Below are 26545 nucleotides of genomic sequence, written 5' to 3' on the forward strand. Positions count from 1 at the left end.
GATTTGTAATTACGCCCCAGTTATCTATTAAGGCCCGCCTATGCGACTTCTTCGAACGATTCTCGTTTCTGTCTCGATGTTTGCGATAGAACGAACGCGCCTTCCTTTGGGAACGAAAAGTCGAGCTACTTGTTTGCACAAGACGCGTGCAACGAAATGGTTAAACACGTGTTAAACAAACAGAAACTCGTTTAAACGCCGGTTAAGCAGGCCGTTAGTCACAGTTAAGTGACCAAACGAATCGACACCCGATATCTGCGATCACCCTCTCGATTATTATCGATGACCCCCCTCCTTCCCAAATCAATATAGCCTTTGCCATTTTCTATTGCAAACAAGATTCCAATAGAAATCTATCGAGAAAGAAATCATTTTATGGAATATAAATTATGGAACATAAGTAATATCTTATAAATACTTTTAAGAAAGATTTCTTAAACATCCATCGATTTTTGAATCATTCTACGAACTCTAAATATTGAAAAAAAAAAAAATTTACAATCACTAATAGATACAATGATTAGTAAAAATTTAATTCTTTAAAAATTCTTTACTGTAAAATTTTAAAACCTCTTTTTAGACATTTTATCGATATCGATACCCATCATCACTTACCTATTATATTTTTAATTATATTCTCTACATAAAACTTCGTAAAAAGTTTTCTTCCTCGACTGTTCCAATCTAAAAAAAAAAAGAAAAGATATTCCTCGATCATCCGTCGAATATTTCTACGCACTTAAATAAATAAATAAATAAATAAATAAATAATCTTGAAGTTTAAAAACTTCGAAGAAAGAAGTAACAATTTCGAGAATGTAGGATAAATGAAAAAAAAAAAAAGAAAAATAAAAGGATTCGACGGAAGATACGATGGGAGAACAATGACCGCGTACAAGAAGATGGCATCGAATCCGACGAAATCTCGAAGAGCAAACACGAGTGTGCGGAGTGTGTACTGGAACGTTGCCAGAAGAGCGTGCATCGCTCGAGATGATAAGTCTCTCCCCGCGGATAGAAAAAAGTTGGTACGGGGTTAGGTTAGATTAATCAAAGCAGAAATTCCAAGCGTGGAGCGGCAACCGACAAAGCATATTCCCCGCTAAGAATGGATCGTTTCCGGTTCCGCTCTCTTTATGGTACATTGCGGCCCAGCGATGTATTAAGATTACTTAATCAATAAACCCAGGCACGGAAAACTAATTCGTTTTTCACCGCGGAGACCCGTCGCGATTATATACTTTTCTTCCTGCACCGGTTACCAACCATAGGAAATCCCCGCCAATTTTTCACTCCCCCCTCCCTTTTTCTTTTGTCTCGAAAAGTGGCCGTGGCGACGATGAATCTACCCACGCGAAACTGGGTTACGCGGGTTTGAACCCAGTGGAATTGAAATTTGTGAAAATGTTTGTTCTCATCTTTCTTTCTTTCCTTCTTTCTTTTTCCCATTTCTCCCCTCGAAAAGTGGTTTTAATCAAAAGTGATTGTCTAGTAGTGGAATAATTGGCGAAGTAGGCGCAGAATTGTGAAGATTTGTGAAAGATCCCTTTTCCCTTTTTCATTTATATAAAATATGCAATGACGACGAATTTCGTTTAGATTATTTCTCTCGTATCTTTTCCTTTTTTAATTTCTGTCCTGAAAATTGATCGTGTAATGGATTTAATATGAATTTGCAGGATTGCAGAATTGAACAATAAAAAGGACTCTTTCCAGTTTTTCATTCCTCTTCTGGAAGAATCGTTTAACAAATTTTTAACTTTTAATCGCACGGCCAACGAATTGTATCTAATTTCTTTCGTCAACTTTCATTCACCACGTGCTTATATATTGGCTCTCTATACGAGAAGAAGGTTTCAAAAAGAATCGTCGGCGTTTCGCGTACTTGTACACGGCACAGATCCTCGAATTGCTCGTTCGACCGTTCATCGTCGATAGATTCTTTAGAAACTGCTAACAACACAATGAACTGCCGACCAGGAAAGTTCTCGGGATTGAAAAACTTTCGGTCGGAATTTCTTTCTCCCCTACTGGCCGAATACGGACGGACATTCAGATTTCCGTCGGACGCGCAAAACTCGGAACGAACCGACGCTAAACGCGCCTTTGAGGCAGTCGTTGACGAGGAAAAAGTTCTTTTTTTTCTTTTTTTGAGTGAGAAAGGTTTCCAAGATACGCTTGAGAAATTCTAGAATATTTAATAATAAAAAAAAAGTAAATTAAAAAGTAATTAGTGTAGGTTTAAAGAGATTCTTCATCAAGGCTTCATCATTAGTAATCAAGATGATTTGAAGATCATTGTGTACAAGATACGCACAATGAATTTGATGTAGATCATTTAAAAATTCTGATATTTTTCAGAGTTTGCTTGGATCTTTTAAAAAAAAGACTAAATGCAATAAAAAATTACAAACTCATTTATCGTTGTAATAAATCTGACAATAAAGGCAAGTTGGCCATTTTTTTTTTTTTGAGTGAGAAAGATACATGCCAAGATTTCCAAGATACACTTGAGAAATTTTAAAAAATTCTTTCTGCCAAGGCTTCATCATTGGTAATCAAGATTATTTGAAGATCACGCGTATATTACAATGAATTTGACATAATTTATTTAAGAATTGTGATATTTCTTTTTGCGTGGATCCTTTAATAATAAAGAGAGGAAAAAAAAAAAGATTAAGCGCAATAAAGAATTGCGAGCGTATTATACGTTTATCGTTCTACTAATATCTAACAGTAAGTAAAGTCGGCAATTTCTTTGATCTACAGTCACACAATTTCTGATAACCCTTCGTGTCGTGTGATCCAATTGAAACGCAGCGTTAACCACCATTGTTCGTGGATTGGCATCGGAACCGGAAACGAGCTTCCCTCCTTATCAACTATTTTTTTTCTAAAAGTCACGGTGGAACACGTGGCGATAATATACCGGGGTGCAAAGACACGTGACCGGAAGAAGCATCCTAATTGATATCGATCCGACGATTCGCCCTTTTTTCAGCTTGCGTATTTGCGAATCAAACGTTCCCTTATTATTTTCATATCGTCATATTATACAACCGTACATCCTAATTTTTATACGAAATTTTGTTAATTCTGTTCGATTGGAAAAATTAGAATTGCGAAATCCTTCAAATATTCAACAACGTTCTATCAAATCTTTCATCGAAAAAATCTTCTCCGATTCTACAAACATTCGAACACAAAGTTCGTTCATCTCCTGACTGACTGAGGTCTGCTCGCAATTCATTTAATACACTGTTTCAAAGGAGAAGAGGGGGGGGTTGGTTGGTCCAAGAGCTCGGACAGAGGATGGATAACGTATGCAAGGGGGTTAAAAAGAGTCCACGCAAACATCTCGTACATTATGCGGAATTTCCACCCCACGGAAACCGGCCAATAAAACACCCCCGGAACACGGGTGTCGTCCACTCACCCTCTCCACCCTAACTGCATTGTCGAACTTTTTTCGTTTTTCTTTTCCTTTTTTTTTTTTTTTTGTTTCCTCGCCCTTCTCTTTCTACTAGCTCTCCTTTCTTTCTTTTTTTTTTTTCTTTCCTTCCTCGGTTCTCGAAGTGCGTGTACACCCCCTCGATTACATTCGGAAATATTAGGGGACGTCCCACCGTTCGACAAACTATCAATTTATTCTCTTCTTCCATTGATTGGGGACCAATGTTGACGTTTTTCTATGTTTCTTTTCTCCTTTCTCTTTTCGTTTTTTCTTAGGGTTTAGGAGATGGCCGGTATTAGTTTGAGGAGTTACGGATGTTTTGGCCTTCGAAAATGCTGAGTTCGTGAGATTGGGCCATTTAGGCTTGGTCATTTATGGCGATCAACGGTTCCTTTCAATCGAGATCATTGTGGGGGGTGAATTTTTAAAAATTTACGTAGAATTTGGATATTTTCTGTTCTAAGATTCTGAAATTTTTATCTCTTCGTAATTAAGTCTCGAAGGATATTCTTTCACGGTATGAAAAGTATTAATATCAAATTGGTGTTTGATATTGATATGGAACAAGTATTGTAGCGTTATAGAAAAGTAAGAAAATAAAATAATATTATAATTGAGATACAGGAGATTTTGAACATCATTCGATTCTTAATAATTTTCCAGCATAATGGAAAACTTGAAATAATATCAAACACTTATAACAGATATGCACTTATATCGGATTGAAAAATTATTCAATAAACAAGACAATAGATAAGATAACTTAACTTCGAACAAAATCCCTAAAAAAAAAAAAAAAAAATCAAAATCACCTTATATTCGATCGCATTAACAATTAAATTAATTAAACAATACCTTGTCGTTATTCGCCTTGTCGAATTCTCAAATTCACAAATTTTCCCGCTCGAACGGCGGAAACAACGGCTTCGATCATCTTCGGTCTCGAAGAGGAAGAAGCGACGAGGCAAAACTTCTTGCACCGGCGAGAGAGAATCGAGAGAAGGATCTGTTGGCTCTGAAACTCTCGTCTACCGTCCAAATCTCTGTGGATCAGAGTCGGTCGTATAAATCATGGCCGGTTCAATGTTATCTCGCGCTTCCGGTTCGACGCACCGACATTTCGCGCACACCACCGCGGAATATTCCTATGTGGGGTGGTCTCTTCTGTGCCGCACGAGGAGGAGGACAGGGCACAAAGCATATGCTGCCCGCTGTCCACTCCATTTACTTCGCTACGTCATCTCTCTCTCGGACGGGGAAGATAACCAAGGGAAAGGGATTATGGGGATAGGGATGAGGTCGAAATTTCGAAAAATTGGAACGAAACTGCTCGTTGGTCAACCTCGTTGTCGAGGTTAGAAATAGACGAAAATTGATTCCGATCCTCCTCCTGTTGGAACTCGATTCTCGAAGAGTTGTTTTAATTTTAATTTTTCAAAAGAGATTTTTCAAATGTCGTTAAAGTTATTGGAAGGGAAGGTTAATTAAATTAAGTCGAATTTGATTAAATTTTTTTGATCGAAATTTTGATTTTAATTTTTCAAAAGAGATTTTTCAAATGTTGTTAAGGTTATTGGAAAGGAAGGTTGATTAAATTTTCATCTATCACGAAAGGTGATTTTTTTTCTTTCAATCATTTTGAAGTTTAATTAAATTATCCTATATTTAGATTCCAAGGATCGGATCTTTTGAAAATGTACGATACAATAGGGCAAAATACATCGTCCGATTCGTAAGTAAATATCTTTATCGGGATATAATTTTCTTTTTCACGCGATTGAAATTATCGATCGATCAGAATTATCAACCAATCAGATTCCATGACGTCTCAACAAAGCAAGTAATCGATCAACGATCACGTATCTAATTTATCGAATTATCTGTGATATTGTACTTCACTGTTAATTCACTGACACAATAACACGATACTTTTTCAACGAGATCGAGTATCATTATTTTTACTATATAAATTTGTTTAAAAAAATTTGCTCCTATTTTAAACACTTGTTCTCTAAATAAAAAGATCATTTTAAATTTAAAAGATCCTATTCTAAAAAAAAAAAAAGAATCTAAGAATCTAACAATTTTGAAATTTCACAATATCACGACTGGAAATCCTAAATCCTAAAGAGATCCTAAAAGATAGAATCGTAAATTTGATGAACATAACAACTTGAACAATTCAATTTCGTGAAATAGAACTTAGTTTACTTCTTCAAATTGTATAATGTAAATTCGAGTGGATCATAATTTTGCAACGAAAGAATGAAAAGTTCTCGACAGAGATCGAATCGTGGTCCCCATCCAAGTTCGACAGGACGCCCTCAGGAAATCTAAACCGGTAACAAGATGGCTGCTCGGAAACGGAAACCGGAAGCTTGTCACTCAAGCTACACCGGCTTCCGGCGTGCCCCGAAAAAGGGAAGCGTTATGGAACGGTCGAGAAGAGAAATAAAAAGAAACGAGGGATGGAACAGGGTAGACATCTGTCTCGAGTGTATTGTTTTATCATGTTTCTCTTGTAATAATGTATGAATGTCTCTAAAAAAAATAAAAAATATTCAAAATTTGATCGAAAACTTCGGATATTGTTGAAATATAAAAATTAATTCTAAAAAAGGACTCTAATTTAATTAATAATTTAAAATTTCTTGGATAATTCTAAATTTTAATTTTTAATTCTTAATTTTCGATTACTCTAATCCTCTTATATTTGTATATATATATTTTTTTAAATTATTATCTCCAATATTATTATTATCAGGAAATCAATCAAAGTCTACTTCATCATCATTACGAAAATTATTTATCATTATATACATCTGTATGATACAAAAAAAGTTTCGTGGAAAATGTCACACGATTTGATAATTTAATCATTACATCTGTTTAATTGAAGTAGTAATTGTGAAGTAGTTTTATTCGATATATTGGATAAGAAAATACGTCATCAGATATGAAAAATAAATATCTCATGACACTGTTTTCGTTTTATTTACATTTACTTTAAAAAATTACAAAAATATCTCAAAGAATTGTCTTTTATTATTCCATCGGACAAATAATATTAAAGGAAAATATATTTTATACTTTCAATTATATTTTTTCAAATATTTTTTCAGATGCATCTATATTTTGCATTTTATTCAACGAAAGGAAAGGGATAAAAGACAATGTATAAATTTGCTTAAGATTCGATTTTATTAAATATCTGTATCTGTTTATATTATTACTACTTGTATTATACACAATGTACATATATACAACCTATTTAACGATGTATTAATTACATGCTTCCTAATTAAAGGCGATAAACTGGGATTTCTGTATCGACTGTATCACTCTCTCTATACAATTATTATCTGCTCTATATTATCTCCTTCATTCCACGAAACGATCTTTACAAAAACGAAACAATTGAGAATCATTGTACTACAATTATATGAAAAAAAAAAAAAATCTTCTTGATTTCATTTTTATAATGAAATTGTTTTAATAATAATAAAACAATAGTTATTATCTAATATTTTTCCCTCGACAAAATCAGAATATTCCAACACGTTTGTAATGAAAGATTGTTCCTTTCAGATTAAAATCTCATATTTTTAAAACTATTTTCTTTGTAAAATAATTATTATTATTTTATTCAATGAATTTTATTTATTTATTGTTTTGTCTCGTTTTATCGCGATTAATTTGATAGAAAATGGGACAATTGTTACATAAGCGATCAAGAATCTTTGCCATTTTGAAAAATGTTTCTGTAAGAAAATGAAAAGATATTTTAATTTAACCCCTCGTTTATGACTTCGTAGATGAGAATTTTTATTTTTAAGTACGAACGTGAGAGACACATATATACATACATACACGCGTATATTCACATACATGCTACACGAGCTAATGATAACTTTGTACAAAAGAGAAGGGAAAAAAGAGAAGAATCTCGAAACTGTGAATCTATCTAATGATCTACACTATTGATCAAAAGTTTAGAAAATATTATTGAACTTGAATTTCTGATTAATTTTGAGGTTATGTTTAATTCTATTTATTTCTATTCTGTTCTATATTTTATGGAATTTATTAAATAACTAACTTATTAATTAAAGTAAACTATAGAATATTGAATAAAATTGTTTAATTTTATTCAAAAATTAAAGTTTATTGTTAGATTAGATCAAATGTTTGATGATCAGTCGAGGATTAAACCATCTAACCTAACTCAAATTGTCGTAACGTTATTTATGATTCAATGCTATCACTTGAAAATTAATATATTAAGTTGATACTATAATACAGTGCAAGATTGTTCTTATAAATCTTTGACTAGATAACTTGACTGTTATAAATAAACAGAATTAAGATTTTTTTTTTTTTTAAATTTGAAGATCTCGCGAGATTGAAGAACTAATCTCAAACTTTTGATCGACAGTGTATACCTGTTTCTTTTATTTCTCTACTTATTCACGCTATATCACTTTTACGTTACGATTTTGGCGTAAAATGTTATAATCAGAAATGTTTAGAACACTTTATGCGACTCACCCTATTGATAAATTGGTTAGAAATTGTAGATACACATTTTAAGAGACAGACAGGATTATTATTTTTAAAAATAATAATTTTAGAAATATTCCAATTTTTTACTTATTCGAAAAATAGAATATCATATTATAAAACAAGCCATAATATTTTTAATTGCCTGATCAATTTAGAAGTTTAGAATTCGGATTAAAATGTACAGAATATCAATATTCAAATAATTTCAAACTGTTACCATTATTTTTCCAACAAATTTTCTTGATCCCCTTAAAACTTTGTATCCAAATTTCATCCAAATTTCTCCACGCGGTCATAATCGCGATTTATCTTTGGTTTTTATCTTCCGCAGGTAGCCGATAGAATCGACAAAACATAGACGCAGTTTAATTCACTCGAACGACACTTTCATCGATAAAAGTTTCATCGAATTTTCAAATTTCGCGTCGAATTAGGATAATGGTCGATCATCAACTTCGATTGGCAGCACACTCAACAACGAGAACTCGAGTTAAATTAGTCGAAGTTTCACAGGCAAACACTCGTTTCTTACTGTTAATCATCTAAGCTAATAATACGTTTGATTCTTGATAATCCTATGATATTAAAGTCAAAACGTTTCTTTTCCGCACTGGAATTCTCTTGACAGTTATGGGATGGATTATTGTTCGCGGTACTTGTCGATTTCTCTTTTTCTTCGATTGATTTTTTTTTTTATTTTCATATCTTTCCATCGTTTGTTGTTTCAAGATTCTTTGATATATGATGAGGAAGATAACATTTCACTTGATTCTTTAGATTATTGTTCATGAGAAGTTCGAACCTGTTACTATTGACTTAAACATATCCATAATCTTTCTCTTCCATCCACCTTACTTAGCTTTCATTGTTCAAAAATCACTTTACAATTAGATTTCTTATCTTGTTTATACAAAAAAATCCATAATTCTCTTCCAAAAAAGACGAAATTCTCCATAATTTCTCCAAAAATCTAAGAAATCTATTTTGTTCCTTCTCCTAATCCTTCAGATATTTCAAGTATCAATAATCAATGATAAATTCAACATCTCCTCCACTGACACAATCTCTGTGATGTACCAACTCGCCCAAAGATTTCTTCGAATCCTTCCAATCATCGAATCATCCACAATTTCCCTTTCCCGATGAAAAGACAAATCGTTCTTCTCGATAACGATCGTTAATTAACAACGACCTTCTTCTTTCCACCAAAATCTATACCACTGTACAACATCTTCGACTGTTTCGCCTTCTTCTCGATCGATCCTCCCTAGAATTATCCCAGCCATCGACAAACACCGACGAGTGATTCTCGCATTCCATGACGAGCAGTCCATCTTACCACCAATACGGTTTCTGCATGTACGGCGGCATAGGAACCTGGCCCGTGGTCGGATACGCGGCAGGCTCCATCAGCTTCGACTGGCAGGGCTTCCCGTCCTTGATCAGCAACGGTACAGCGACCCTTCTCGGCGAACATCCGCTCCCGCTCGCCTCCGTGGCCGCCCTTTTCGTCTTGTACCTGTGGTTCTGGAACCAGATCTTCACCTGGGTGGGGGTCAGCCGAATAATCGAGGCCAAGTGCTCCCTCTCCGGGGCGCTCAGGTATTTCTGCTGGCGGAAACGTCTCTCGAGCTCGAACGTCTGCGCCTTGGAGAACAGCACCCGCCTCTTCCGCTTTTTGTGCTCGGTCTCGTGGGGTTGGGTCTCGTTCGCCTGCTGCTCGTCCTCGAAGTCGGCCGACTCTTCCTCCTTGCACTCGTGGCTGGCCTCCTGCTTCGGTGGGAACGATAGATCCGAGATGGTCGGGCTGGTCGAGTCTGGTTGCTGCAACACTGGAATTTTTCGAGCTTTACGGTGTTGTAACGTGGAAGAAGTATTGGTCTTGTTTGTTGAGTTGTATCGTTTGATTGGAGGGATTTTTTTTTTTGGAAATTCGAATCGAAAGATAGAATTCGCGCATCTGTTTAAAAAGGATCATTCGAAGGATTTGATTTTGTTGGAATGAGTTTACGAGCGTTTGACAAGGATTGAAAGATATTTATTAGAAATTTTGTAAAATAGAATTGGAATTAGTAATTCTGTAATAGTTACTTTTCTAAAAATCGATAAACGTCGTCGTTTGAAAAGGTATTTAGATCATTAGGAAAATGACTAAGGCATACTGCAGCTGCATTTTTTACTACCCCTTCTCGACTCCTAACGCTGATTGCAAGCAGATGCAAGCCTGTATTGATTACTTAATTCTCGTTAATAACTGCTTGCTCATCGTTCGGATACACTTTCCGTTTAAACCTATCGGTATAAAGTGGAAGAAAAAAAATTGGTCGTTAAAATATTAAAAAATATCACCAATTTTTTAATTTTAAAAAACACGAAGTATTTGCAAAAAAAAAAAATAATAACGAAATATCGATAGATTCACTGTTTAATCCAACAATATTTTGATTAGTCTTCGGCTAAAGTGGCAAATACCACGGTGGCCTAGAGACACGGTAATTTAATGTACAACGACGAGGTGCCTGGCTTCGTGAGCATACAATACGCTTTTGTGAACGAGTCGTAAGCCTGGTTGGGGAGGGTGTGAAGCAATATACGAAGCGTTTGATACCCTCCTCTACCCCATGGGATCGACTGTATCATTTTCATGGGAGATTAGGCTCCAGCCTCTGTCGCGTCGTGATTTCAATTAGACACTTCCCTCTTCGTTTCTCGACGTTAACGTCTTCGAAAATGAACGATTCGATTAAGTCCCAGTTTAAACATACGAAACGCCATTACAAATTTTAAATCGAGTAGAAATAAACGAATAGAGTTGAAAAAAAGAGAAAAACGTATGTTTACGATTTGACAAAATGTAAATCGAAACAATTGTTTATAAACTCGCCAACGGAATATTAATTCTACGAAAGTGGATCAAGTTTATTCATTTTCCTTAACTCTTCTAACTTTCTCTTCGATTTATCCAAATTTGAGAATTCGAGGACAAAATTTGTGCAATCGTATGCCACGAAACGATCGCAAAATGCGTTTTGGAATCCATCCCAGCGGTCGAAAACACCTTTTTGAAAGGAGTGAAATCCTCGATCGCTCGATGTTCGAGCTCGAGAAGAAGAAAAAGAACGAAAGGGAGATAAGGAGAAGAGGTGAAAAGAGGCGATAGGCTACGGATGGATTTTTTGGGCGTGACAATTTCGATTGATCGAAGGGCCTCACAGGGATACACGCATCTGCCCTCGAAAGGACATCTGTCCCCTTGCACGGGCCAATCGGTGAACAGGGCCCACGAGGACCTTTTATAGGACCATTAGATCCTGCTTAGCCCAAGCGGGCCAATTGTAGGGTGCTAAATAAATAAGGGTTTCGAGGCTACGCACTACCTCTCACAAGTATCCGAATATTTTATACATTTGATTCGCACGATTCTCTGATAGAACGTATCTGTGAGACATGTAAATTAATCGTTTGATACATTGAAATTTGAAACCCTAACAGCTCGTTCGTACTTAAATAGCTTTTAAAAGTTATTTATAATTTCAGATTTTTCTACTAGATTTTCTACTAGTAGCCAAAACTTTTAAAAACTCTTTTAAAGTTAACTATAATTTGATTTTTCGATCGAGAGGCGATGATTAATCGTTTCTTGGTAACCGTTCGAAGAGTAAATTTAACAATTGCGAGAGATATTAGAGAAGTAAACTCTATGCATGCTCCAAAAGATTCATAAAGAGTTTATTACTTACCGTTCACCTCTTCCAAAGGCTGAGGCAACGTGGTGGGTAACGTTGGACCGGTTGGCCATCCCAATAAAGCTGGCGGTGGAGGTGGTAACGTGCCTCTGTTCAGATTCGCGTATATCGCGGGCTGCAACATGGCCGTCGTGTGCTCGAAGAACTGTTGGTATGCCGACGGAACATCGTTCGTGGACGGTAGCACCGTGGTACTACCTGCAACCAAAATTTCCAAAATCCAACCCCTTTAAATACCGACTCGGCAATACTTGCAATTTTCAAATTATTTGTAATTTCGATGAAAACGGACGCATTTATCAAAAATGCAAAATTTTTTCGAGAGAAGATTTGTTGAGATTCAAACAGGAAAATCATCACCCTACCTTGCACCTCCGTTTCCTCCTGGGATGGCTTCGAATCGAGCTGCAGAATGTCATGGATGTGAAAACTTGTGCTTCTGGGCATCTTGAAGCTCTCCAAAATTCTACAACAGAAAGATCATCGAAAAGAAACGATTAAAAAACGAATTAATCTTAAGATCGTGATTACGCTAACAAACTAATCGAACATCTACTTGAACGTGCATAACAGAACCATCCTAAATTATTGTCTTAAAAAAATGAACCAAAAGAAAGAAAAAGTAAGCACACGAGACTTCTTATAAAATCTATCTTAATATCCGTTTCTCTCTCGATCGATCTCTATCAATCGATATCTATCCGATTGAATAAAAAAAAAAAAAAGAAATGAGACGATCGGTTAAAACTTGGAGTCGTGGTTCGCTCGAGAACCCGTTCGTCGTTTAAAACGAAGAGCAGCCGCGAGTCGAGAAGTCGAGCACAAAAGCTCTCGCTTTTCAACGAGATCAATCCAATTTTCCAAGTTTTCCCGCGGCGTGACGAAGCGTCAAGAAGCCAGTGGGACGTTTTAAGTCCCGATTAGACGCGTTCCACATAGTGAAAGGGCCGGGGCTACCTGCAGCTCCGCTGCCAAACAACCTGTCCTCGAGCACAGAAGCGAATTTCTGCCCTTCCAAAGTCTAAGCCAAACGACCTATTATCGCGGCACGTTCGGCCACGTTCCCGGATGAAAGAACTGCCGCTTCAAAGTTTTCCTAATAGACGCCTGGTGACCGTACTGTCTCTTAATATTTGAGTTTCTTGGGGGAGGGGGTGGATGTCGTTTGGCGAAGAATTGCCTCGAAATTGTTCGTCTTGTCAAGAAGAGATTTATTTTGTGATTAAAAGACGAAAAAAAGTGATATATGTATGTTTGTAGAGAAATTTAAATTGATATTATTAATGGAAAGCAAGTAGAAGTGTAGACAGAAGAAACGTTCAAGTTTAATTGTTATTTTGCGAGTATAACTTCAGATTATTGTCAGTGGGTTTCCTAGGATTAGTTACAGCTTTTATAAACCTCAGTTCATGAGAATAATCCAATTTATTTCCTCTAAAGAATATAATAATCACTTAGTTGTATTTAGAAAATGAATAAAAAGAAGTTATTTACCTTAATCTCTATTATTCTGGTGAATAGGTATATAAGATAAAAAAAGATTTAGAAGAAGTTATAAATACTGGGAACAAATTGTTAATATGGTTTAATAGATAATATTTGAATAGTAAATAATAATGATAATTTGGTAATTTTGAAAATTTAGAATTTAGAAGAGAGCAAATCTTTTTTCTACATTTAAAATTAATTTCTTGTAACAAAAATTATTATTAAAGGGAATATTAAAAATTGTAATATATTAATTCGATAATATATTACAATTTTTATTATACGTTATTATTTTGACATTTACAATTCTAAACAATGACCTTTGTTTCTTTCAATTTCGAGTAATTTAAAGTCAAATGCATATTGTAACGAACAATTGTATTTAGGATAATCCAATTTGTTAAAGAATATTTTAATAAAAGAAAATAAGAAAAATGGGACAAAGAAAGAAGTGTCAAATAAAGAATAAGCCGAACCTGAAGATTTTATTCTATACAAGCTAATAATAATTAAGCCAGGTAAAGTCGTATAATATATTTTACAGCATTATAAAATAATAAATTTTGAAAACGATAAAATTTTATTCTCTCCTAATAGATATAGAGAGATTTATTGTTATTATATTTTTTTATTGCTTAAAAATTACAAAATTCCAAACTGATACCCAATTTTAGTTGAGGAAAACTAATAAAAAAAAAATTTCAACTTGTGCTTCAAAATAAAAACAATTGAGAGTTGAAACTTCGTTAAAGAAGAAATTATTTGATCCTAATTTTCACGCGTAAAACTATTCTCTAGCAATTAATTGAGAAGCCGAGGCATTGAAATCACCAACTGTTCTAACGTAATTAAAGAATCTATCGTTCAAATTTTAATTTCCTCGTCGAAATTCGATTTTCTTCTAAAGTTTCTTTTCATCTCTAAGCTTGCTAAAATATTAATGAAACCATACCTCGATTATCGAATTTAGTCAAAGATTACGACATGCGAATGTTTCGATAAGGCATGATACATCGATGAAGCCACGTGCAAGAATTCGAGGGACATCAAGATCTCGATTACGAGACAATAATATTATCGATTAAAATTATCAATTACGAGAATACTTTCTCGCTGATCTCAAATCATTTTCGAATCCTGGTTATTTCTTTGGAAAAATTAATAAATCAATAGATTGCGATTTATGAAATAATAACATTATTAATTGCGTAGATATTATTTAATCAAAGGATTAATATTCATAGCGAATTTTAAATTCTATTCCTTCTTTCGTGCATTAATACGTTGCAAAAAAGGAAAAAACGATATAACTTGGATAAGAAATTTTAAGAAGGAAATTTACTATGATTAGAAATTATCAAGAAAATAAACTGCATCTATCTAATTTCACTTTCAATTTAATACTCGTATCAAGATTATCCTTTATCTATAAATCTATAAAATCTTCATTTATAGTATTAAAATCAAATTAAGATCTCGAGAAACCGCTAGATCATAACACAATAACGCCTCTTTTCACTCGATAAATTTCCAAGGAAAATTGCGATTAGACAACTGTCGAAAAATCAAACCACTCTTCCTCGCTTTCAAATAAAATTCTACGACAAACCAAATGAAAAAGCTAAGCGACACAACATTCTGCGCCAAAAAACTCATACTCTACTGAGCCAACTAAAAAAATCAGATAACAAACTCCACCCTCTTAATCGATATCCACATTAAATATCCACGATAATATAAATCATTCCACTGAAAGATTCTGAAACTGAAACGCATGCGAAAATTCTGCAAAGAATTAACCGCGTGAATGCCCGTTCTAACACACTCGAATTCTATATATATATATATATATATATATATATACATATATAAATTGGTGTCGACAAAAATAAGCTACATACACGTGGTATAATTCGCTATAATATATATATATATATTTTTCTTTTTTTTTTTTTCTTCTTCTTTTCTGATAGTTCAAGTTTACCTATTACTGTAAGCGAGCTGGGTGTACCAGACGTGATTCAAGAGACTGGTCTGATAGGATAGCATCGACCAGGGCAGAATCTTATTCTTGTCCGCCATTTTGAAAGTCTCGAGGAGGTGTTAGTGGCGTCAGTACATGTTAATGTCCTCGTGGTTCTCTCGCACTCGTTTCAATGTCCCCTTTCTCTCACCCTTTCTCTTTTTTATTTTTTTTTTTTCCTTATCTTATCTTACTCTTTTTTTTAACCCCTCTCCTTCTCTCTCCCTTTTTTTTTTTTTTTTTTAAATTTCACCCTTCCAAGATCTCTCTCGTACCTTCTTACTTATTCACTCTCGGCCACTTTCGTCCCCTTTTCCTCCTCTATTCACTTCCCCAAATTCACTTCCGAATTCCGTCCCGATCCCCGTGCGCTCAACGTTCACCCGCACACCTGACCATCCTCTTCGTCCCCCAGCTTCGTCCCTTCCGATTCATCACTGGTCAAATCGAAAAGACACTCGCGTTTTTAGAAAAAAACTCCTCTCTAAATCCTTCCACGAAATCCACCAACTATCCTTGTCGTTGAATCGTTGTATCGGAAAAGAAAAAAAAAAAAAAGTCACAAGTAACGCGAAACGCGTAGAAACTCGAACTCGGCTCTTTTCACTCGCGACAACTTCAACTATTTTCTTCTTTTCTTTTTTTTTTTAAGATCGAAGGAGGATAGAGGCCGCGATTTCGTCGAGCACTCCTTGTACTTTTTGAGTGTCCTCGACGAGCACTTGACGACTAGTGGTCCCTACCTCCGTTTCGCTCGTCAAGCACCCTCGAGCCAGAGGGCGGATCTGAGCAAGGGGCGGGGATTTCGAGCTCACCCTCGACAGTCCACCCCACTGGATGCCCGCCGAGAGAATTAGCGAGCTGGATTTCCAGGGAACGTGGTCGATCGTTCTTTCGTACAGGGATGGAGATCAATCTATCTGAAATAAGAGAGAGGGAGAGAGAGAGAGAGAGAGAAGGGAAGATTGTTACGCTGCTCTCTGCGTCTATTTGGGATTAGGTAAAGGGTGTGATTCTTTGGAACTCGAGAAGGGGTGGTTTTTGGGTTTCGAGATTTGTACGTTGGAGAGTTGGTTTTAAGGAGAGACGTTGTTTGAATGGGTTTTGGAGTTTGTTTGAATACTTGATAGTGTATTGTGTATACCCATTGATGTAAATCGTATCGTTGTAATTAGGATTGGATAAAGTTGGACGATGATTTGTGAATATTTCGTTATGTGAAATTGTTTCGAGTAATTATTAGTATCTATATTGTATAACGAATTGATTGTATTTTCTGTAAAATCCTTAAAATATATATTTTGCAATGATATTTGTATTTACTTTCTTGACTAAACGAGATTTAAATATTGATTCTAAGGAAGTGTGCTTGTGATCGAGATACATATAAATCTAGAAGCAACCCCTATGACACGTATAACTACATTCTTATAATATATTACACTTTATATACACAATATTATTTATATCCACTTCAGTCTGAATCTTCTCCCTAAAAAAAAAAAAAAAAAAAAAACTTAAACTACTTCCAAACTATTCCGAGTAAATACAAAAACTAGTAAATCATAAATTTAAAGAAAAGAAAAAAATTTCTCAAAAAAATCTTTCAAACTTCGTCAAACCATCTCCCATAACCGCAAACCACTCTCTCAACCAACTTCCAACCCCCATTCAAACATACACACTCGAGCCAAAATCAGATCGGTCGATCCGTTTTACAAATTCCATCATCTAATCTGAAAACTGCAATCTACTTTTCGAGATCCAGGAGCGCAACAGAAGCGGACGAATAGGAATTTATTGGAATGCGAAACGCTCGAGGGAACGCTCGCTGGGTGAACGAACAGGGGTGAGTTTGAGGGGGTGGAGCTTGGAACTGTGGACCAATCGGGTCACAGTGTCTGGAGGATCGGCCTGGAACATCGTCGAGGGGGTTGATTTCGACCCACCTCGTCCGCCGACCAATCGGATCGCTCCATCGATCAGGAACTTTTTACACCGAGAGCATACTTTGCGTCGAGTGTTAATGCGAAACGGCATTAGCGGTGCTTTTACCGTGTCATTTCGATTTCTCTTCTCTCTCTCTCTCTCTCTCTCTCTCTCTTCCTCTCGCCAATTTTAGTCCACTTTCTCGATGGTTTTATCCCTCTTCCTGGTTTACGGTGTACGTCGATACTCGAAAGTGGGTTAGAAGCGTCCTCGAGCGTAGTCGATGGATCGTTGGATGATCCATGTTGGTGGAAGGGTTTCATGGTTGTAGTGTGTACATTTCATAGGATGGAATGTAAAATTCGTGGACGTTGTTAAGATAGTATTAATATTTAAGTCCATCGAGTATTAGAATTCTGCAGTATTCTTCAACATTATTTTCCACATGATGTTATTATTATTATTATATAAATAAGTTTGAGAATATCATGGGAATGTGTGAATTGGTGAGTGTTAAGATAGTTGTGTGATAGATATTTGATGTTAGAATTGTATATAAGAGTATTTCAAGCCAGTGATGATATAAGAAATAAGACTATTACCTATGAGTGATAATTATGCGTGTTAGGAATAATAATATTAATTATTGATATAGGTGAAAAATTGTAATACCTACCATTGATTGAACATTTAATGTGAATGAGTTGGATTAATAAGAATAATCAAATCAGACTTTCAGATGATTTAGATAATACTCAGTTTTTGAGATATACAAAAGTAGAGCATTTATTAGCATTGATAAAATCATTGAAGTAGGGATTAATATTATTTCACAACAAAATATTTCAAACTAAGAAACGTATGTTCTGAACATAGAAAGATTTGTAACATTTAATCATTTTAATGTAACTGCATTTGCCACATTCAATTCACACGCTATCAGAATAATCCTGTCAACATTCAACTCAATTAAAACCAAATTAATTTCCTTAACTTTTCCTTATATATTATATAATAAAATACAATATTGCAACATTGAAAGAGGTTGTAAAATATTTCCATACAATATATAAACCACTCGCACCAATGTTCCAATCATAAATCCTTCATCCTCGATAAAACGTTTCGGGCAAAAAAGTTCAAGCCATTGAATTTCAAAAAAAAAAAAAAAGAATCCTTCGTAAAACCACATCTTTTGAAAAGATATTCGAAGAACCAAACTACTAAATGGTACTCGAGGAACGACAAATTGATCTTGTTAGATTCATAGATAGATTTTCAATGGGCCTGCAGGTTGTATCAAATCGCAGAGAAGTGACCCGCATAAATACGTTATAGCGCGCACACACGTGGATGGGAAAAGCATGATCGAAGGGAGAAGGACAGGTAAGGGCGACGATGGAGCGGGTTTCCGGTTTATTCATCGAGTCCTTTGTGCGATCGTGTGGCTAGGCGAAAAAGTCAAAAAGTGCGGAAGAGGGCGGTTCTGACCTTCCTGACTTTTCTCATGAGCACTCGTCCTTGGATTTATTCTGGATGGAAAAATCTTCGCTTCCGTGGAATTTTCAGGAGGCTCGAATTTGATTTTTGGAAATTTTTGATTGACAATTGATAATTGATATATCTATAATGGGAATATCGTCATTGATGGAATTGAAAAAATGAAATTGGCAATATTGATGATGAATTAATACGAAATATTGAAAAATTGAGATTATTGTAATTTCGAAAATTTTAAAGTGCGGATAATTAAATAATCGTTTTGTTTCCGTGAAATTTTCCAAGGCTTTAAGTATTTTCGGACATGGTTTCGAAAATTTTAAATTCCTATTGATAATTGATATTTGTAGGAACTTGGTGGAATTGAAAATATTAATTTCGAAAATGTAAAATTTGATTTTCTGTTCCCGCAATGCGAAATGATTATTCAGATTTATCGACACTATTATAAGTACAATTGTCGAAAGTGCTCACATTCAATTTGTCGGATAGAGTGGGAGTGAGTCACTCGTGTTGCTAAAACAGAAAATCGTAAATTACTTTGACAGAGTCAATTTACTTCCTATTATACACCCCTATCCAATGTTTCATACTTTCGCAGATACAAATATGAAGATATTCCATCTACGTTTCTCAAATTAAAATACGATTAAAATAAAAATTGAATGAATCATTAAACAAGCGATCGAAACCAAAATTCTCCATTTCGAATCCGCAAATGGTGCCTCAACCACACCCCCTTCCTGTTACATAAAAATCCCACATCTCGAAGCAAAAATAAAAAAAAAAAAGAAGGAAAAGAGAAAATGCATAAAAAGAGACGGCTGAAAGTCACGAAATATTAAGAAATGAAGATCAATCCCCACGATGCACGCACAAAGATCGTCAAGTAGAGTCTCTCTCGCGTGTTTCGAGCAACTCTTTTCCGGAAGACGACGGAAGGGACATGCACGAATCGTTTCCGTTTCCACGGCTGCGCCGTTCTAACTCGGTTAGAATCGGATTCAACGAGACGCTCTCGTGATTTTTCCAAACCAAGCGTCGAGAGAGAGGAGGAGAAGGTGATAGCGAGGCGGAGAGTGAAGGACAGAGAAGGAGAGAGGGAGAGAGGAAAAAAGGGAGAAGAACTAGCTGGAGAAGTTCGAGCTGGCGGGCAATCGAGCAACATTTGCCAGGATCCCACGACTGTTTGGCGATAGCTGTGCCAACTTGTTTCGAGCACGCAACCCAATTTGTCTGCGTCTCATTGTTTTACCGATCCTCCCGCTTTCCTCGCTGAAAATCGTCCGGAGGGGACCGTGACGTGGATTATTACGGCCCTTCGATGATCGAGTGCGGTGGCCACCACGGATTTTACCACGCTTTCGAAATGCTTTCTCTCTTCTCCACGGGTATTTAACCCTTTATTTCGCTCCGATGAAGGTCAATAATTCTACGTAATTTTTGTGATAGGTTCGTAGTGGAGTGATAATAGAATTATTGTATTATTTCTCTCGAGACTATGGATGTGGAATTTCAAGTTGATATTTGATGTAATTTCATTTTGACAGTGGATTGATGTGATTGTAAATGATAATAAGATTGTTGCGTTGAATTTTGTGATTTGTGGCTCAAGATTGGTCGATCAAGATTTGTATACTTCAGGATGTATTGTATTTAATATAATTTAATATAATTTATATAATTTAGTTGTAAGTGATATGATTATTGTCCAGTTGAAGTAATGCTTTCGGTTTTTACTTTTGATTGACAATTTTCATACACGTTATCAATTATTTAAAAATGATCATTTAAAAAATTTTATAAATTTCATTTTTCACGAAGTTTCGTCGAGTTGATAGATCTGATTATCATTTTATCTTAAATGATTCAAATTAAATCGATGTCTCTTCTAATGCCAGAGAATCTCAGAAGAAGAAAGAAACGAAGATCGACTCGTGTATTCGAAGGTATTTAAATCCTGATTATCTTTTGAATGGCATTCAGGCTGACTGATCAACTCGAGCTGACCAGTTAACCAATCTTAAAGATTGTGTCGTGAACTTTAAGATAAATCTGATTAGCCAACTAAACTGAACCACAGGGATTCGAGTTAATCCACTGTTTGAAGAAACGAGTCTTTCCATTCCGGTTTTCCGGTTTAATCCGATCTTTTTCGATCGACCAGATTATGCTTCGCCGTTTAAGAAATTCGAGATTACTTTTTCAATTTTCAAAAATGAAAAGTGGCAAAGAGGTTGGGACAAATGAAGAGAAGCAAACAGCTGACCGGTAAGGCAATTAGATCTCTCTGTAGCAATAAAATCCTGCCATTACCACCATTGTTATGACATTGGTTATGTTTTCCTTGGAGAAACTTTTTTTTCTTGGCTTGGCAATGGTTTACGACTCTTCTGGTGGCGATATTCAATGTTGAAAAAGGAACTTTCGGTGGACCTAAACGCAAGGTGAATATATGATGAAAAAATTTATACAAATTCGAACAAATATCGAAATAAAATATAAATTGAAAAGTATCATCGTTCGAACTTAACTTCTTTATTAATTCTTCAAATCTATTTTAATCATCACCTGTCAACTTTTTTTTCCAATATTCCAAACTTAAATCGCCAACATTTTCAAACTTCATTTCCAAACTAATTAAAAATTTCCTTTCTTCGTTCGAAAATCGTTCGATTCCACTTAGAAAAAAAGATCGTGAATCATCGAAAAACGAGACACTCGAAATGTGAAGAGGAGATAAACCGACACCACCGACGCCTGGATTCCAGTTTTTGTGGACGCAGTTGCGCTCTCGAGCGACCACTTGATACTCGGTATCGGTTGAGAAAGATTCAGGTGTGTAGGTTCCACGAAACGTGCCAGGTTGAATGAAGGTTCATCCATTTTAACAGATATTTCCTCCATTAACATGACAATATCGCTACCTGTCGGCCAAACACCTGAGAACTCCTGCCAAGAAGTCCTTATTTATTGCCCCTACGTGCCGGCGCATGATTTTTCCTCTTAAATTTCCGAATATCACCGACATTTCCGATCTTACCTAGCTTCTTTCGATCGCTCTCAGTCGCCCTTCTCCCCGTTTCTGACACGCGAAAATACGAAATGCTCGTCGAGTGGCACTTTACAATCGACTATCGAAACGGTCACCCTCGAGTGGCGGCTCGAGTGGCTGTTATTACATGGGGATCGGAAAAATTGTAGAGTACCATTGCACTCGACCAGTTCGAGTGTTGTCTAATGCCATGGAATACCGTTCGTTTTTATTTGCACTTTAGTGCATACATCCACTTAACTCAAATATTGTTCCATCTACTTCATAAAAATTATTAAATACCACGGTTGATTATCTTCTTTGCTGGAAAAAGACCGAGAGTTAGAAAAAGATTGTATAATAAAAAAAAAAAGATCCTGTTCAACAATCCTTGCTCGTCAAAAGTTTAATCAAAATCCCTTTTATTCTCCAATCAAATCATTCCTCCACCAATTTTTGATCCATCCACGAAATATCCAATATCGCGTAGAAAGAACATGCATCCTGTCAACGACATTAATCCATCCATCCTCTTCCTCGAAACCCTTGAAAAATCCGCCCGGTTGTAAGCACCGTGCCGTAGGAACTGGCGAACCCTCGAGCTGGTCAAAGACCGGAGAAAGAAACTCGATGGGCGAAGAAAGATGGCGGCGGAGAAGCGAGGAGACGTTCATTCACGAAAAGATCACAATGGACCGAGCGGTTCAGTTCTGAAGTCGTATGAATGAACGTAGTACGTCTCGTAGTAGTAGGTGGCTCGACGGGTGGCCTTCGAGGAACTTTTCTTTCATTGGAGGAGTTTTATTTTATTTTATTTTATTTTTTCTTTTTCTTTTTTTTTCTTCATCCTCGAGAAGGCTATCCAGCGGAATGCCACGGGGCCAAACGTGACCCAAACTGTGCACGGCTCGTTAAGGACCAGCTACCATCGGGGAGAACGTTTAAGAAACGTTTAAGAAGTTATTCGAAGCTGGCACAAGGGTAACCTCCATTCACTTCTTCCTCGTTCCATTCAGATCCGGAGAAGAAGGGAGGGTAAGGCCGTGGAAGATAATTCTTCTCTGTATCCGTGTAAGCCTCGATCTCTCGAGAAGTTGGTCCCCCGTCGATGACTTTTTTTCCATTCTTCGATGCTCTGTGTGTACGTTCTTGTGACCGCGTTACAAGCAAAATTTGTCAAAGTGACAATGCTTCGAGGGAGGGAGATTGGATATTTTTGGAAATTTTCTTTGCAATGTGGGAGTTGAAAAAAGTTACGAACAACTTTTATCCCTTTTTAAGAGAAATTTTGAAGAGTCGCACTGTTTTTTTCTTTTTTTTTTTTTTTCAGATGTTGATAGTTGTAAATTTGCAAGGAATAAGATTAAAACATTTTTTAAAAGTACGAATATAAAAGAAGATTTCGTTTGAAAGCTTAAATATTCCACTGATTATTTTTAATCTTTTGATCTCTGATTATTCGCGCTTCCTTTGAACGAATTTTCGTGCGAAATATTCTAAGAAATCAATATCTGAGTGAGTAATTTTCTGCCAGTAAATATTCCACGATGTTCTCGGCATCGTTTCGTGTTATCATCTGTTGTATCTAATCATTAATCACACGAGACGTGACGAACAATAAAAGAGAGAGAGAGAAAGAAAGGAAAAAAAAAAGAGAATAATGCAGCCAATTAGTGGATCGCGTGGACGTATCGATCGACCTGCATCGAACGAATGGTGGCAATCGGGCGAATTTAGGTCACGTGTCGACGTGAATCTAACATTAAGATCGAAGATCGTTCGTTCTTATCGAAAATATGTAATCTTGGATGCTCGTGTTGAATCTTAATTCGACGTTTCATTCGAAAGAATAAAATTCTACTCGATTCCAAGAGTATTCAACTACTAGAATTAACTCGAGTATTATTATCTCTCGATATAACAAGTTACTAAAGTATTGGTTAACTTTGAACTCCAAAAATCAATTTTACAACTCATTACTTCAAAGTAAATAGGTACTTACTCTTCAATTACTCAGATATTAAATTTAACTTTAACTTTAACCTTCTTTGCTATTATAGAGTGAGTGTAATTAGATTTAGATAATACATTGAATATTTCAATTATTAAGATTTTAATATAATCTAGAAAGATTTCACGGAATGGGTTTAAATAACATTCCAAGATATAGTTATTACATCAACACGTTAGATTACTCAAGTACTATTCAACTCACTATCATAAAATACTCTTCAAACTACTGAAACGTTCTCTACTTCATGGAATTCCAAACTATTCTACAACTCGTTACAACTCCACGCTATTCTTCAATCTACTAGAACCATTCAAGATTGCTAGAATCCTCTATCCTCTATCTTTATAATACCCATCATCTAAAAAAAAAAAAAACATTAAAATCCAACTTCGACTTATCTTTCCACTTTCTACCGTCGCAAAATATATATCAATATATGTCAATATAAATATAAACGTTTCAGAGATCAAGATCAACGCTAATTCGACTCTAACAAATCTCTAATTCATCGATCGTTTCAACACGATGATCGACGAGTTTCGAACTCGATATGCAAAAACAGCCACATCGTCTTACCGATTAATCCGGTATTTATGGTGGAAACCAACAGGTGTTGGCGCTTACTACTTGGGCCCTTTCTCGCGTGCCCGCCCGTGTAACAAGGCGTACCACTCTATACCCAAGAATTCGCCTAACCGATATGCGTGACTGCTCTTAAACGCTCGCTCGCTTCCGGTTCCACCCGTTGATCCGGCTAATCAGATATGCTAATCGATCCACCGTGTTGCATTATCGCACCCTGGTAACATCGAGGTTTTCCACCAAGAAATTTCAGCTCAATTCAACGATTCTATTCGGGAAAAATTGTGAAATCGGATGATGGTGAATGGAGGAAGCTCTCTTTCTTTTTTTTTTTTTTTTTTTTAACGTTTAATCTTTTGTTACAGGTCTGTTCTTGTTGGGAAATTACAATTTCTTTGTAACGTTATCTATCGAATTAAAAATAGATGATATCTTGTGTTGTGTAACATCAAATGTGATTTGTCAAGTTGCTTCGTAAGGTTTTATAAATGTGTACTTGATGTACGGAGATTGAGCGATATTCAGGAGTGATTAGGTTAATTTCTCTAACGTTGGAACTTTTTTTGGATTATTATTTGAAGGATTTAGGTTATTTTTTTTTTTTTTGTTAATAAAAATACTTAATTCATATTGGCTAATATATATTTCTCATTTCCGAAATTTGTATTATTCCTTTATTAAGCATCGTATCGAAAGTAAAGTTGATATTTCTTATCGAAAAGAAAGCATTTTCGTTTCTTCTAAATTTCTTCGACTCAAGCCAACAATGAATCCCCGAGTTGATACTATGATTATAATTACAGGCAAAGGGTTAACAACTCCATCTTTCGAAATAAGAAAATCGTTTAATGTTTCCTTTCTCGACTGCGTTCGACTCGATTTCATAGGAAGAGAAAAACGAATTCAACCCCTCTCGTCGTTCCAATAAATTTCCACGTAACATCCTTCCTTACCTGTATTCCTCCTCGGCGTAATCCGGAGGGAAGAGATGCCAGGGTGCGTCGTAGTAATCGTCGTATCCGTTTGCCATTTTCCACTTCCCCTCTGTCACTGCCTCTTCTCTCTCTCTCTCTCCCTCCTCCCTTTTTTCTCTCCGCGTAATTATCTAGATCCAAAACGGTCCTAGCCCCACAAAGTCCTCGCGAGAAATCCGCTCTTCTTCTCTCGTTCAACCTCGGAAACGACTGATCTTTGGCGACGAGTTCATTCGAAAGGATGTTTCTCACACAAAATTTCTTACGAGCCAAGTTCAAATTTTTCAACGAACCATTTAAACGTCAATTCGAATATTATTGGCTCGCCCATCAAACTTCCCCTATTTGTTTCACGATTCTTCCTCGAGTTTATCCCTTTTCTCTTCGATTAAACTTCCGTTCTTCTTAATTTTTTTTTCATCAAATCAAAGCTTGTTCTTTAATGATTTTTCAATCAACAACTGTGCACAACTTGCATACACTTGATCGACTTGAGGGGCATTCTTTCTTCTCAAGAACGAAGAAAGATTGAAAGATCGATCTTTTTTTTCTTTTTTTTTTTTTCGATGAAAGAGGAAAGTATAGATCACAGGCGAGACACGCGGGCGAAACGAGAATTTTTCGAAATTCTTTCAGCTCTCGAGGTAAACCGCAATAGGTACTCTCAATCACTGAGAACTATACCTGGATATATCGATCACCTATATATTGTATCGAAAATATGGCTACCAGATAGGAGCTCAGGCAACGTTATCTGTTCGATAACACCCTATATAGATTAGTTTGACTACCGTAACGTCAGAAAGGTCCAAATGATATCGGGCTCTCCATTGGTTCGATACGCCAAGAAAAATTTTATTAATTCATTTATTACACTTTTATAAATATTCCTTCGAGCTATCTACTCGATTTTCCATCTTTGCTTTTTTGTAAACTGTTTCTTTTCTGTAATCACATTTAATTGGTTTATTTCACTTGCTCTTTCAGAAATTGTATATACGAATATTTTACTAGGCAATCTTTAGATTTTGGATTAAATAATTGCTCCGAATAATTGTTGGATCCAATTTGTGATCCAACATCGTCGATTAAATACATTCAAAGCTATAAAAAAATAAAGCTTAAAAGCATAGTATATACATATCAATAGAAATCAATCTTGGATAATTGGTAAGAATAAACGTGGTACTTTACAACAAGATAGTATTTTTTGAAAGAACAAGTTACGAAGAGTAAGA

At 35.8% G+C, this 26545-nt stretch overlaps 1 protein-coding gene and 1 long non-coding RNA gene across 4 annotated transcripts in view; one reads left to right on the forward strand and one right to left on the reverse strand.

Moving 5' to 3' along the window:
• LOC147658849 (uncharacterized) overlaps positions 1-26545 on the forward strand; it is a 161846-nt gene that overhangs the window by 26615 nt on the left and 108686 nt on the right. The gene's annotated exons all lie outside the window — the stretch shown is intronic.
• Positions 9215-25486, reverse strand: LOC100864389 (uncharacterized). Of its 3 annotated transcripts, none has more exons than XM_086902609.1 (4): positions 25287-25486; positions 12129-12229; positions 11758-11961; positions 9215-9849 (listed from the first exon to the last, which is right to left on the reverse strand). In XM_086902609.1, the coding sequence occupies exons 1-4, from the start codon at positions 25361-25363 to the stop codon at positions 9353-9355; spliced, it is 879 nt and encodes a 292-aa protein (XP_086758735.1). In that variant the 5' UTR covers positions 25364-25486; the 3' UTR covers positions 9215-9352. The 3 variants fall into 3 exon arrangements, with proteins under 3 accessions (XP_086758735.1, XP_086758744.1, XP_031774939.2); XM_086902618.1 differs by lacking the exon at positions 25287-25486 and adding an exon at positions 15550-15685; XM_031919079.2 differs by lacking the exon at positions 25287-25486 and adding an exon at positions 15236-15390.

Source organism: Apis florea, unplaced genomic scaffold (assembly GCF_048593485.1).
Source record: "Apis florea isolate Af1SG1 unplaced genomic scaffold, ASM4859348v1 contig_1615_pilon, whole genome shotgun sequence".
In the NCBI taxonomy this organism is placed as follows: Eukaryota; Metazoa; Arthropoda; class Insecta; order Hymenoptera; family Apidae; genus Apis; species Apis florea.

Excerpts from the sequence above, each read along its gene's own strand:
- LOC100864389 (XM_031919079.2), bottom strand. The coding sequence starts at position 15,333 with ATGGCGGACAAGAATAAGATTCTGCCCTGGTCGATGCTATCCTATCAG. Across the intron at positions 12,230-15,235 it reads CAGCTCGCTTACAGTAATAG|AATTTTGGAGAGCTTCAAGA; the intron begins GTAAACTTGAAC and ends TTTCTGTTGTAG. Across the intron at positions 9,850-11,757 it reads GCCTTTGGAAGAGGTGAACG|TGTTGCAGCAACCAGACTCG; the intron begins GTAAGTAATAAA and ends GAAAAATTCCAG.